Source organism: Rhineura floridana, chromosome 9 (assembly GCF_030035675.1).
Source record: "Rhineura floridana isolate rRhiFlo1 chromosome 9, rRhiFlo1.hap2, whole genome shotgun sequence".
Taxonomy (NCBI): Eukaryota; Metazoa; Chordata; class Lepidosauria; order Squamata; family Rhineuridae; genus Rhineura; species Rhineura floridana.
This window is the reverse complement of record NC_084488.1, coordinates 60,728,668-60,742,782: the sequence shown is the minus strand read 5'-3', so window position 1 is coordinate 60,742,782 and position 14,115 is coordinate 60,728,668. Positions and strand designations below refer to the sequence as shown.

General features: G+C 40.0%; 1 protein-coding gene across 1 annotated transcript in view; it reads left to right on the top strand.

Moving 5' to 3' along the window:
- LOC133364236 (uncharacterized) overlaps nucleotides 1-14,115 on the top strand; it is a 96,286-nt gene that overhangs the window by 66,621 nt on the left and 15,550 nt on the right. The window contains exons 16-18 of the mRNA XM_061584510.1: nucleotides 2,441-2,552; nucleotides 5,736-5,819; nucleotides 9,024-9,147. Coding sequence (XP_061440494.1) covers nucleotides 2,441-2,552; nucleotides 5,736-5,819; nucleotides 9,024-9,147 — 320 coding nt within the window. The remainder of the gene's footprint in view (nucleotides 1-2,440; nucleotides 2,553-5,735; nucleotides 5,820-9,023; nucleotides 9,148-14,115) is intronic.

Below are 14,115 nucleotides of genomic sequence, written 5' to 3'. Positions count from 1 at the left end.
TAGGGAAGAAAGCGGTCTTTCATAAATTTGGACCTAAGTCATTTAAGGCTTTAAACACTAATGTGAACACCTTGAACTGAGTCTGGAAACGAACTGGCAACCAATGAAGCTGTTTTAAAACGGGTTGTATGAGTTCTAAAAGGAACCCCAGCGAGTAATCTGGCTGCTGCATTTTGGACCAGTTGAAATTTCTGAGTGCATTGCAATAATACAATCAGGAAGTCACTAGAGCACGGAGCACTGTGGCCAAGCCTTCTCTGTCTAAAAGGGGCCAAAGCTGGTGAACCAGTCAGAACTGGAAAAAGGTACTCTTAACCACTGAGACCATCTGAACCACCGGAGACAATGTTGGATCAAGGAGTACCCACAGGCTGCAGACCTGCTTCTTCAAGGAAAGAGCAACACCATCCAGAACAGGGCTTCTTCCAACCTCCTGGACATGAGGACTCTGGATACATAATTTCTCTGTCTTTTCGTGATTCTTCCTCAGTTTATTGGCCCACATCCAGTCCATCACTGCCTCCAAGCATCTGATCTGACTTGGGATGCTTTGTTGACATTGCAGTTTGACTTGGAGAAGGGTAAAATCACCCCAACTTGCTTCATTTGGCCCCAGCACAGAGTGGTTGGACACCCTTAAATAAAACATCCTGTGTGAGGCCAGAGTGGTAAAGCTAGAATTTCCCTGTTTGTCCAAAATTTAATGAGAAACCAGATTGCTACATACTACCATCTCTTCAAGCCATTGGGGCTCAGTGGCTTCTGAGGGCCTAAGAATGAGAAACACAAGGATACTGTCGGCTGGGTGTGCTGCTCTCTCTTCTTCCCTCTGCCCCCTAAGCATGTCTTCCAATGTGTCCTAGCAGCACATAGAGGCTTCTGCAAAGTTCCAGAAGAATAATGTTCTTATTAATAAATGGTAGCAATGGGAATCTCCAGCCCATGGGCCTAATGAGGTTTACTGGGCTTTCTTATTTGGTCCATGAGGTTGTTTTTGGCCAACCCTGCCCACCTGCCCTACACCTGAGGAGGTAAAGATATAGCTCAATAGAAAGGGGGTTTGCAGGCATCTAGCGTAGCAGTGCTGAACCCAGCTGATTGTTGAGGCTTCCATGCAAAGTACTATGCAATCCCTGATGATCATCCGATTGTTGGAGCTTAGAGAGTGCCGAGGAAAGACAAATCACCTGATGTCACTGTGATGTCAGATAACTGACAGGTGGGAGTCCTACCCACCCATCAAACTTGGTGTTGGGGAGATAAGGGTTCGGCCAACTGGATTCAATTAGGGGGGTTCCTGAGTTATGGGATTCAGTACATAATCAAGGCTGGGAAAAAAGAAGTCACTTGTAGAAGTCTCTCTACCTATGCAAATAGCATTCCAGAAAGGAAACTCAGCTAGAAGTGCTAACTACATGAGCTGGAAGTTTAACATGAAGACACATCCAAAGTGCCTGCATGTGAATTTACCCTCTCCCCCCCTTGATCCTTCTCACATAAATTTAGAAGTTGTACAGAGAGTACCATTTATTGTGCTTAACATTTGAATCAGATCTCAGTAGTTCTATAAATGTGTGAGGTTGATGCATTGTTTCATAGCCTGACCAAGAGTAAAACCTATTGCATAAGATTCTCCCCAGCCCCAAAGACTTGAGCACTGCTACAAAGATTCTATTATTTGGTTTGCAGCAAAGCCTTTGTCTGTACTTGTGAAGAATGAGGATCAGTGGGGCTTTTCTTCAGCTCTTATGTAATAGTACTAATTTCAAAACAGAGTTTGTGCGGTTCCACATCTTTACAAGTTAAAAATCTTTTAGTCATGTCCATCAATTTCATTTGATGTATTCTGAGTGTGATTGTTGGATATAACACTATGTTTTTGGTATTGGGGGGGGGAAGCTGAAATAATTTTCAACAGTTCTCCCCCATCCCCTAAAACCCAAATATTTAACAATCTATTAGAAATTAGAATAGTATAGGCTGTCTTGAGTTTAATTAGCTTTCAGTTTCTGCTGACCAGTGATGGGTGCACATGAGGAGAGTTTGCTGGTTTCTTATTCTTATTTTGAATCTTTCACAATACTTGCGCTGGCACCTAAATAGTAGTAGAAGATCACAATGGTTTTGAAAAATCAAAAGCAGGAGAAAAGCCATGACATGATTAGCCTTGTCCATGGGTAGCAGTTGACACTTTTGCCTTGTGAGATATCTGTAAGCAGAAGCTTTTATAGTCCAGTCACCTGATGCCTCAGTACGATAAGTTGTGTCAACACAGATTTCACTGAAAACAATGCAAGTTAGATGTTGCATGGGAGCACTAACACAAATAGGTTTACCTGTTTTTCATCTGACTCATTGCTTACATGGCTTTTGATTTTGTATGCATGGCATTAAATTAAGATTTGCCTGTTCAATCGTTGAAATAAAATATTTTTTTCAGATTGACATATTTATGAATGGACAACATGTTGAAATATTTGAGGAAGATCTTTCATTCACTTCAGATGCAGCTATTTCACATGATGAAACCCCATCTCAAGAAGAGTTAAAAGGTACTATTGTTTACCAGTAAAATTTTTCCCATAACTAACATTTTTGCATGTAGACCTCCTTTACACAGGATGTGCTGTTCAGTACAGTCTTCTTTTATTTACATACAGACATGCCCGGTATAAAAAAAGCTAGGCACACTGTTGTAGTTACTCAGATTTCTTTGTCAAATGTACAAAGTGTCTTTATTTTAGCAGTTTCTCTAACAATATGTAATCTCTGGCTGTTGGCCAGTTGTTGTTTTTAAATGAAGGAAGATGTTTTTAAAACATCATGTTAACAAGAACCAGGTCTTTCCTAATATGTCACTGAATAAAATTAAAACTTGTTGATGATTAAAATTTTACATGGGCTGATGTCTTTGGCATAATCTGCACAATTATCTAACACTATATCCACATGGTGAGGATTGGTGGAGTTACTGTTTTTAATAGGATAAGTAATTATATAGAGATATATCAGACCACATACCAGAATTTTGCACAGTTTATTCGAGAGCTTCAGATTATTTAATTACCAAAAACAGATTAAGGATGTTACATAACCAAAGGATTGTGTTGTAACAGTGTTGTAGCACTATCATAAATAATTGGATCTGGAGACTTGTTTTGGACTTGTTTCACAATCCTTAGTGGTAATTTCAACATTTACTGGCAAATGATGGAAATTAGAGTGCCAGACCTAGACTGGGAAGTTTCCATTTCAGATCCCCACTCTGCCATATATCACACTGGGGAGCCATGGGCCAGTCTTTCTCACATCCTAACCTACCTCAAAGATTTGCTGTGTGGATGAAATGGGTGCAAGCCTTCCCGACCTCCATGAAGGAAGAGTTGGGATAAAAAATTATTTATTTATTTATTTATTTATTTGTTTATTTTAAACACATTGGTTTAGCCTTGTCAGAATTTCTCACATTTCCTACTAATAATCCTATATATTAAAAGCTACTGGTAAAAATTCACCAAGTGAATTCACCACATTGACCATAAGATTAATCTTATGAAGTGTAGAGGAGTAGAACTATGTCATAATTTTATCCACAGGAGTTTTCATTGGCATATAGAAAAACCCAAACTATTTAAAAAGCCTATTTTTTGAGTAGATGGGAAATATGAAAAACAAATTCATTTATTTATTAAATGTGTATCCTGCTTTTACTCCAACAAGGTGGCATCCACCCCCACACTTTTATCCTGACAACAACCTTATGAGGTCAGTTAGGATGAGGTATAGAGATACTGGCTCATCATCACCAAATGAACTTTATAACTGAGGAGGTATTTGAATCTGGGTCTCCACAGTCCTAATCCAATACTCAGATTGCTATACCATATTGGTTCTTTGTTAGCACTGCCACTGATGTTGTTTGGGTATTATTTGAATTTGGAATGGTGGTTTATGAAGACAGAATCAGCTTACTCCATTCAAAGTTAAAGCTACCAAGCTCATCCAAAATGTGTAGTTCCATAGTTTAATTATTTTAGGATACGAGTACTGGCCATGGGTTTGTGAGTATTTCTCTGTAAGTACTGAGATGTACTATTTATTTTGGCCTTTTTTAAAATAGTGTATCTTGGGATTTTAAAATTATATTATGTTTAACTAGGCATTGTTGTAGTACTTGCGTTTATTCCTGAACATCTAATCTGTAAAACAACTTTAATTAACTCCAATTTTTAACATAGGTCAGTTGGTTTGTAGCAATATTTTAAGGTTCCTGTTGTTCAAATGTGAATCACTGCTTTACACATACTGCATCAGTAATGAAGGGTGCATGCCCATTTTAAGCATGGCTTATTTATTTAAAATCTATTGAAGTGGTGAAAGGGACTGATGTGACTGTATGTGTATTTTGTACTTCGCTGATCAATACTGGGGCTTGGGAAAAAGTATTCAAGAGGAATAAAATGTACCATTATTAGAAAACAACTACTACCTGCACATCCTAACAATTTTACCTCTTTAAAACAAAAAGTAAAGGAAAATTGGAAATACGGAATCTATTTTTCCACAGGTTAGCTTAATCTCCCAATACTCTCTAATTAAATGTATAAGCATCTTAAGAAATCTTTCAGTATTCCGAAAGCTTTATATTAAACAGGGTATTATGACTCTTCATTAGCTAGTCTTTCATCACATCCTTAATTTAAAATCCCCTGAAAACTTGTTGGGAAAAGAGATGAGCATATCTAATATTGTAATACATTATAAAGCCAACTCTCTGCTATGCTGCTTGTAGATATTAGACAATTATTTCTGAAGAGATAGTTAGGAAGTTCCATAGAAACTGAGATGGAGAACATGAGTAATTTGCACCTTCTTTATCCGTGTTTCCAGGCTTCTTCATAAAGTACAAGATGTGCATAACCCCTATGGGAAAATACATTTTCTTCTGATATGGGGACAGAATGCCCATTTGGAGCGGAACAGGAAATATAGGAACAGGAAGCACAAGTCATGCACATTTCCTTTCTTCCCACTTCTGTGGAATATCTAAAGTGGTTCTGAGAGGAAAGCTTTGTTTCCTACAGAATTGCACATTTTCAATAATCACTAATTAAAATAATAGAAACATCTACCTTCATATGATTATAATTAATGATTATAGGAAATTGTCAGTTCATCCAGGATGTCTGTTTTAATGGAGATTTGCAGTAATTGGTTAGCCTTCCTCCTAAAGTTTTATACCCAAGAGGCAAAGCCTCTTGGTAAGTATTAGTATGTGTTTTTTAATGCACGGTTGGTTTTTATTCTAGGAGTGCTGACCTTCCAATGTTTGTTTTTTATTTATTTTTTACAGATTTGCTATGTTTAGTTGTTTTTAAATCTCATATTAAGCCACTGATGAAGATCTTTATGTTGAAACATGTTTATGTTGAAATATACTGTGCAAGATTTAGCTTAAGGATTTATTATCAGAATATTTGCTATTGGGGTGTCTATATCTATGATTATTATTTTATTGTATTAAAGAAATGGAATTTTTATACATTTATCCTTAACTCTTTTTGGGTTGCTAAGGGTTAAGGATCATTTGTGTCTTGGTTGTTTGCATTAAAAATGTATACATGAAGAATGAATCAAGGCAACAATCAGCAATACACTTAAGTATAAGCAAACAAATAAGCAACTTTCCTGTTTTAGGTGAGAAAGCAGTAATTTATTTCATTCTGTATGAATAGATCTACCAAGTGGTCCACATGTGTATCGCCTGGAAGATCTTGCCTATACCAGAAGTGGGGACAAAGGCAATTCTGCAAATATAGGTATTCTTCCATTCTTATGTTAACATATATGGGTTTTTAAAAAATAAATGAAGCTGTCACACCACATTGGAGAAGTGTTTAACCTATCCTATTACAATAATAACCGATGTCGAAGAGGTACACCAACATTATAAAACATTTCCCTGTGCCACTTCATGCATTCATAATAAAGGAGTTGATATTTTAATGGTGTTTCAACTCCTGTGCCCCATTGTGCACTTCTATGTGTTTTCAGTTTGAGGGGCTTATTAAAATGGCATTGGTGTCAGGACAAATTAAGTCCTATCTGTAGAGAATGTAATTTTAATTAGAAAATGTAATGCTATTGTTTTTTACACATACGATAGTCATAATGCTTTGGGATACTTAGATGTGTTAAATCAGTTCAGGTGATCTAATCTAGAATTGAAGAATTTCTTTGTGCTTAGCAAACTTTTTTTAATTCTCATGTGTGGAGTATTAGGGTATATACAGATATACATAACTTGAGTGGTGTGTCTGCTGTGGATCAACTTACCTGTTTTTGTCAGACATACAGTCTTTCTGAGAAAACTGAGCTGAGGAGCAACCAGTTATTTTTTCCAGATAAAGCCAACTGTGCAAAATCATTGACTGGCATGCTAACCACAACAAAACATACTTCTCTACTCCCTGAGTAATGCTTCAGGTGGAAAAACAGATTGGCTTAAACTTTGCCAGGCACCTGACAAAGCCCAAAGCCTGCCTGGGTCCGTTCTGGATTCAGAGCTGGTATGTGTGTCATTTGAGAAGCAAAGGTGGGAAGCATAGCTTGCCTCACAGCAGAAACCACACAGGGTCCTGTAAATGTTCGTTTTTGTGGACACATGAAGCTTGCAGGGGAAGCAGGCAGTGTCCACATCAAGCAGAGACCATACAGGACCTTGGACAGCTCCAATAAACATTTATACTTGAAGCTATAGCCACCTGAAGCCTTAACCTAGGCTGATGAGACCTCAAGTATGGTAGGCTCTACCTTTGTGGAGGAACTGGCTGACTCATTAAAGGCCCCTCACCTTATTTTGTAGCCTCTGGCTAATGCAAGGCTTGGGAGAAAGAGGTACTGTAGGTTACTCATCCTCTAAATTGGAGGATGGTGGCAGGACTGTATCCTCAGGTCATAAGGGCCCTGAATGAAGTACTGGTGGTTCTCCTCCTGAGGAAGTAGTCTGAACTTCATCCTCATCAGAGTTTGCCACCATGCACTGGTTGTGAGTCATGACAGTAGGTAGGTCTTATGCTTCCTCATTCTCAGTGTCGTAGTGAAATTATGAGTATCTGCTTGTATTGTTCAGTAATTTGTTATATTTCTTCTACATGCTTCCAATGATTCTCTTACTCTTTTGAAAGAAGAGAGAATGTGGTGATCTAGGTGCTTTGTATATTAAAGGTGTGTTTTGATCTTTTAACTCATATCAAAGTAAAATACACTCAATGAGTTCTGTTAAATTCTAAGGATTTTACCCTGGTCTATAGAATTCCTTGTTTGTTGATTGCAAATCATGAAAAGAGATGTAAGAATACAGTATGTTGCTATGCTTATGTTCAACTATAACTGGGAGGACCCAGGTTTGAATCTCAACTTGGCCATTAAGCTCACTTGATAACCTTGGGACAATCACTGTCTTTTAGCTTAACCTCTCGGGGCTGTTGTGAGGATGAAATTGGGGGTGGGGAGAGAGAAGAAAAGGTGGCAAAGAAACAAATAAATGTAGGCAAAATGGAGTTAGAGATATAGTCAAATTGCCTTGAAATTACAATATTCTTCAGAACACTTTTTAGAGAAGCTAAACTATACATTTGCCATGTTTTTGCGGTACCTTAGTGCCTGTGGGAATTGGTGAATATACTTTTTCCTCACCTAATGGCTGACAAGCAAAATGGCCCCCACATGAACCTTCATGGCAACAGAGATCCTCTTCAGAGGCCCTTCTCTGGGTGTCCCTACCTTTGGGACTAAGGTTGCTGGTGAAAGAGCCTTTTCTGTGCTGGCGCTCAATGTTGCCCTGGCATCTTCTCTGTTATCTTTTAGGTTTTAAGCAAGGTCCATCTTATTCTCTCATGCCTTTAAGGCTTAATGATACTTATTTCTTTTTAGTTGTCTTATCTGCTATGTTTACTTGGGACTTTTTCTTACTGCCTACTAGTGTTTCTTTTTATGATCAATAAAAATTATCAATAAAACAGTTTAAAAGGAGTAGTCAAAATATATTTAAAACAATTAAAACAGATCAAAATCTATGTGTCTGGAAAGGCTTGCCTAAACAGAAAAGTTTTAAGTAGGCACTGAAGAATACAATGAAAGCACCTGCCTGTTGTCAGTAGGCAGTTTTTATATGGTTTATGTTTGTATACCCTATCACATTTTTCCTGTTTTTATTATAAGTTGTGTTGGGACTGCTTTGGAAAATGTGAGATATAAATATTTAAATAAATAAAATGTGTCTCCCAGATGCAAAAGTTGTACAGCAGATTAGAACCACACCTGTAACTTACTTTTTTTCCTTGTACTGGCAAGGACAGCTCACCAAACATAAAAACAACAGAAGGGGAAAAAAGACTTCCCCTAGAAAATGCAAAGGGGCTTCCTTTTAGCCCTGCATAGATTTTTAAGTAACTAGGAACTGAACAATGTATTAAAAATAAAATGATATTTTTGATATAAGACAGTAAGTGGTTGATGTCATGTTTGGCCCTATGCCAGATCCCCCAGAGAAGGCAGTTCAGAGGTTGCAGGTCCATGGCTAAGAACAGACAGGGCCTTTTTAAGCCTCTACCCCGAGTCTCTGTCTCTCAGATTCTGCCCACCCCCTCGTGGATAACTTTAGGACTTTAAAGGGCAAACCATCTGGCCTGAAGATGAGCACTCCTTTTCCATTCCATATTCTTCCTCCTGGTGTATTCCCTGCACCTCTAGACTGGTGAGGTGCAGTGGAAGGCATTGAGTTCTTCAGGGGAAGGTGCCTGTGAGGGTCATGGTTCTGGCCCTACAAATATAGGCGGTTCTTTTGGGGGCTCATGTGCCTCAGGCTCAGTTGTCTCCTGAACTCCAGCAGAAGACTCGGAGCCCTGCACCTAGTTTGACTCCTTAGCTGGAGATTCTGCAGCCTGTGACTACTAGACTAATCTTGATTGCTGCTGGACTCTGGGGTCATGACAGTTGTTTCTTCTTCTGTGTAACAACAGGTGTTGTAGCTCGACATCCCCTGTACTATCCATACCTTAAAAAAGCATTAACTGCTCAGGCTATAGAAGGTTATTTTCAACATATTTTAGAGACGAAACAGCCTGAAGAGCGCTTGGTCACAAGGTATGTTCTCTTTCATATTAATACATTTACATTCATGCAATGTGGTTTGAAGAAATTATTTTGAATTCTTTGAGGACTAGAAAATACTTACATTTGAAATAAGCTATAAATGTTATTCTAGGCAAGAGTCCATCTTAGGCAGAACATTGGTCACACATAAATGTTCCTAATAATGGATTGATCCAAATAGAAGTGCAGTTTGGCGCTCAAAAATCAGTAATAAGCTACTTTTTGTTTGGCTTTACTGTGAAATGGAGGCACTACTGTACTTACATTTTTTAAAATGTGACAAGGGAGATGGTGACAAGATAAAAGTCTCTAGCCATGGTATTGTAGACCACTCTTCATCAACACGATGACTAAGGCGGAGTAGGTCTCTCCCAGCTCTGCCCACCAGGTTTTGTGGCACTCCAGCAGCCTAGATACAGGGGACGGGGAGGTGGGGTCGCAATTGTGTGCAGGGAATTTATCTCCCCTGTCAGGTATCCTGTCCCTAACACCTCCATCTTTGAGTGTGTGTGCCTGGCGTTGGGTCAGGGAGACAGAGTGGGGATTCCATCCACCCCTCTGCCTAACAGTTTCCCTCCCTGAGCTGGTGGAGCTGGTCTCGGCGTTGGTGTTGCAATTCCCCAGGTTGATGGTCCTGGGTGACTTCAACATACATGCCAAGGTTAGACTCACAGGTCCAGCTCAGGACTTCGTGGCTGCCATGACAACCATGGGGCTGTCTCTAATATCATCTGGACCAACACATGTGGCAGGACACACACTTGATCTTGTGTTCTGTTCAGGACAGGAAGAAGGTGATCTGAGGGTGGAGGGGTTCTTAGTGACTTTGTTGTCATGGACAAATCACCACCTGACAAGGTTTAGACTTCGTGCCCCCGGTAACCTTTTCAGGGGTGAAGGGCTGATTAAGATGGTCCGCCCCCAGAGACTCATGGATCCAGATGGTTTCCTGAATGCTCTGGGGGATATTCCCAGCATGGCTAGCAATACTGCCGAAGCCCTGGTCAATCTCTGGAATATGGAGGTGACCCGGGCGGTAGACAATCTTGCTCCAAAGCTCTCTCTCCCACCAGGGAAGGCCCATAATACACCTTGGTTTCCTCAAACCTTGGGCCTGATGAAACGGCAGGGACGACGGCTAGAGCGACGATGGAGAAAAACTCAGTCCGCTTCTGATTGAACACAGGCTAGAGCTCATTTTTGAGCCTATCATGTGGCGGTGATGGCAGCGAAGAAAGTGCACTTCTCTGCCACCATTGCATCTGATCAGTGTCATCTGGTGATGGTTTTCCGGGTGGTCCGGGGTCTTTTGGGCTCTGGTCTTATATTAGACTCTGAGCCCTCAGTCGCACACTGTGACATGTTTGCGAGGCACTTTGCAGATAAAATTGCTCACATTTGAACTGACTTGGACTCCTCATTAACTACAGTTTTGCCAGATGTCCTTGAAGCTTCCTCTGGTCATTTTTCTATGGATACTTTTCAGCTTGTAAAGCCTGAGAATGTAGACATGATTCTGGGAGAATCGAGGGCCACTCCTTGTTCCCTTGACCCTTGCCCATCCTGGTTAATCAAATCTGCCAGAGGGGGAGTGGCTGAGTGGTTGGCATATTTAATTAATACCTCCCTAAGGGAAGGTTCTATACCAACATTGTTGAAGGAGGCTGTGATAAGATCTTTGTTAAAAAAGCCTTTGTTAGACCCTGTGGATCTTAACAACTTCTGCCCAGTCTCTAATCTCCCCTTTCTGAGCAAGGTGATTGAGAGGGTAGTGGCTGCTCAGCTCCAAGTTTTCCTGGATGAATCGGACTATCTAGACCAGCCTTTCCCAACCAGTGTGCCTCCAGATATTGTTGGAGCACAACTCCCATCAGCCTCAGCCAGCATTGCCAATGGCTGAGGCTGATGGGAGTTGTGGTCCAACAACATCTGGAGGCACACCGGTTGGGAAAGGCTGATCTAGACCCTTTTCAATCAGGCTTCAGGCCTGGTCATGGGACAGAGACTGCCTTGGTCGCCCTGCTTGATGACCTACGCCAGGCATCAGACAGGGGAGTGCATCCCTGTTGGTGCTGCTGGACCTCTCGGCAGCCTTCGATATGATCGACCATGGTATCCTTCTGAGCTGTCTATCTGGGATGGGATTGGGGCACTGTTTTGCGGTGGCTCTGGTCCTACCTGACAGACAGGACCCAGACAGTGATGCTGGGAGAGTATTGCTTGACCCCCTGGCCGTTGGCCTGTTGGGTACTGCAAGGTTCCATTCTGTCTGCCGTGCTCTTTAACATTTATATGAAACCGCTGGGAGAGGTCATCAGGAGATTTGTAGTGCAATGTCATCAATATGCTGATGACACTCAGGTCTATCTCTCCCTACCACCAGATTGCAGGGAGGGAGCGCTCATCCTAAACCGGTGCCTGGAGGCTGTAAAGGGCTGGATGCAGGCTAACAAACTGAAACTTAATCTAGACAAGATGGAAGTACTGCTGGTCAAGGGAAGAACTGCACCAGGGACGGGGTTGCAACCTATTCTGGATGGGGTTGCACTGCCCTTGAAGGAGCAGGTCCACAGTTTGGGAGTCCTCCTGGATCCTGCCCTGCTGCTTGAATATCAGGTGGCTGCGGTAGCCAGAAGTGCTTTTGGCCAACTCAAACTGGTCTACCAGCTGCATCCGTTCCTGGAGGCAGTTGACTTGGCAACAGAGACACATGCATTGGTGACATCGAGGCTTAATTACTATAATGCACTCTGTGTGGGGCTGCCTTTGAAAACTGTTTGGAAATTGCAGTTGGTTCAAAATGCAGCAGCCAGAATGTTAACTGGAGCACGGTGTAGGGAGCATATCACCCCTGTGCTTTATCGAATCCACTGGCTCCCAGTTTTTTCCAGGCCCAAATCAAACTGCTGGTTCTGACCTTTAAAGCCCTAAACGGCCTTGGACCAATATACCTGAGGGACCACTTACGCCCATATGTACCTGCCCAGGATTTAAGATCATCTGCCTCTGGTTTCCTCTGCGTACCTGGAATAAAAGATGTTAGACTGACAGGCACGCGGGAGAGAGCTTTTTCAGCTGTGGCCCCCAAGCTTTGGAATACCCTACCCCAAGAAGTCCGCTCTGCTCCCTCCCTGTTGGTTTTCCAGAGACTTCTGAAAACGATCTTGTTCCAGAGAGCCTTTGGAAGGGACTGAAGTTAGAGCCTGACACTGATTTTATGCCTTCTACGTTAAATTTAACCTTTGTAGTCCCTTTAGTACCACTCCCTATATATATGTATATATGTATGTATATATATGTATTGTATTTTATGTATTTTAATTGCATTTTAATTTATTTTAATGTTTTTGTGATTTTACTGTTTACAATTTTATTATGTGCGTGTTTGATTTTATTTTTGTAATCCGCCCTGAGTGCCCTATTATAGGGTAGAAGGGCAGGATAGAAATATTTTAAAATAAAATAAAATACTCTCCTTCACTCCCCCAAAGCATAGAGCAGGGAGCATCGTGTGCCTGTCTCCACATCTTCCAATTTGCAGCTCCTTTCTGTCTCCCAATTGTCTTTTAAATCCCTCCTCAAAATGCAGTTCTGAATTCTTTTATTAAATCACGTCTTTTGTGCGCTGTCTGCTTCCATATTGCAGCTGTTCCCTATGCTGCTTATTATTAGAAGTAAATCACATGGGTCCTTCCCAAATGCTGATTTGTTTTTTTTGTTTGTTTGTTTGTTTTTTTTTACAATAATTTTTATTCAAATTTTCATAAAACATAGAAAACAAAATCATAAAACATTCAAAGACAAAAAACAAAACAAAACAAAAATGATTAAACAAAAAAATAAAATAAAATAAAATGTTGACTTCCCATTTGTCACATATCAAATCAGTTATAGGTCTACAATATATAACAATCCTGTCTCTTAAATCATATTATAAAATCACTTTCCTCCAGTAGTTATCTTAATTAATCATCAAATCTCATAAACATTACTTTATTCTTTCCACAAAAAGTCAAAGAGAGGTTTCAATTCTTTAAGAAATATATCTATCAATTTTTCTCCAAATAAACATGTCAATTAATCCATCTCGTTAATAATTATAATAATCTTATTGTCATAACCATAGTCCAAATAAACATTTCGATTAATCCATCTCATCAGAATCTGTTAGGTCCAATAATTTCAATAGCCATTATTCCATTATCCCTATTAGTTCCATCTTCCATCTTCAATAGTCCTGTTAAGTCCAGTAATTTCAGGGTCCAATCTTCCATTATCAGTATTCCATAATAATCTTGCTGTTGTAGCCATAGTCATATAATAAGAGTCTGATGGGAATTTCCTCTATCCCAAATATTTTCTTGCCATCCATTCTGAATAAGTTGCTGAAATACTGTTGTAAAGTCATATCTGTGTTCTTCTTTTTTACAAAATGCACTGGCTCATCTCTTAAGAGTTTTTCCATTGTCACATGGCTGCAGTTAATTCCATAGATTTTCTCTATATCAAGCTCCATCACATCATTCCAGTCCAGAAGATTATCCAAGCCATTGATAACTTTATCTCTAATATCTTCATTAATTTCTTCAGAGATAACGTTAAATTCCAAACAGTAGATTTTATTTCTAAAATCCATAAACTCCAGATCTTTTTCCAATTCCACATTTGTTCCAATCTCCAGGGCTTGTATCTTCCCTTTATTTTTTCTTTTCTCATCTCTGATCTCATTCTCCTCTCTCACAGGGTCCCCTATTTCTTTAAGCTCCTGCGTCATTTTGCTCAGTTCAATTTTCAGCTCCTTACTACCCTGTCGCAGGGTTTGTTTCGTTATCTCAATCTCATCCATTATTTTCTGAAACATAATTACTTCCAGATTCTCAGCCACTTTCTTGATTGCCATTTTTAAAACCACGAAAACAAAGCAAAACAAAAATAAAGAAGAACCACTTCTTATTTCAG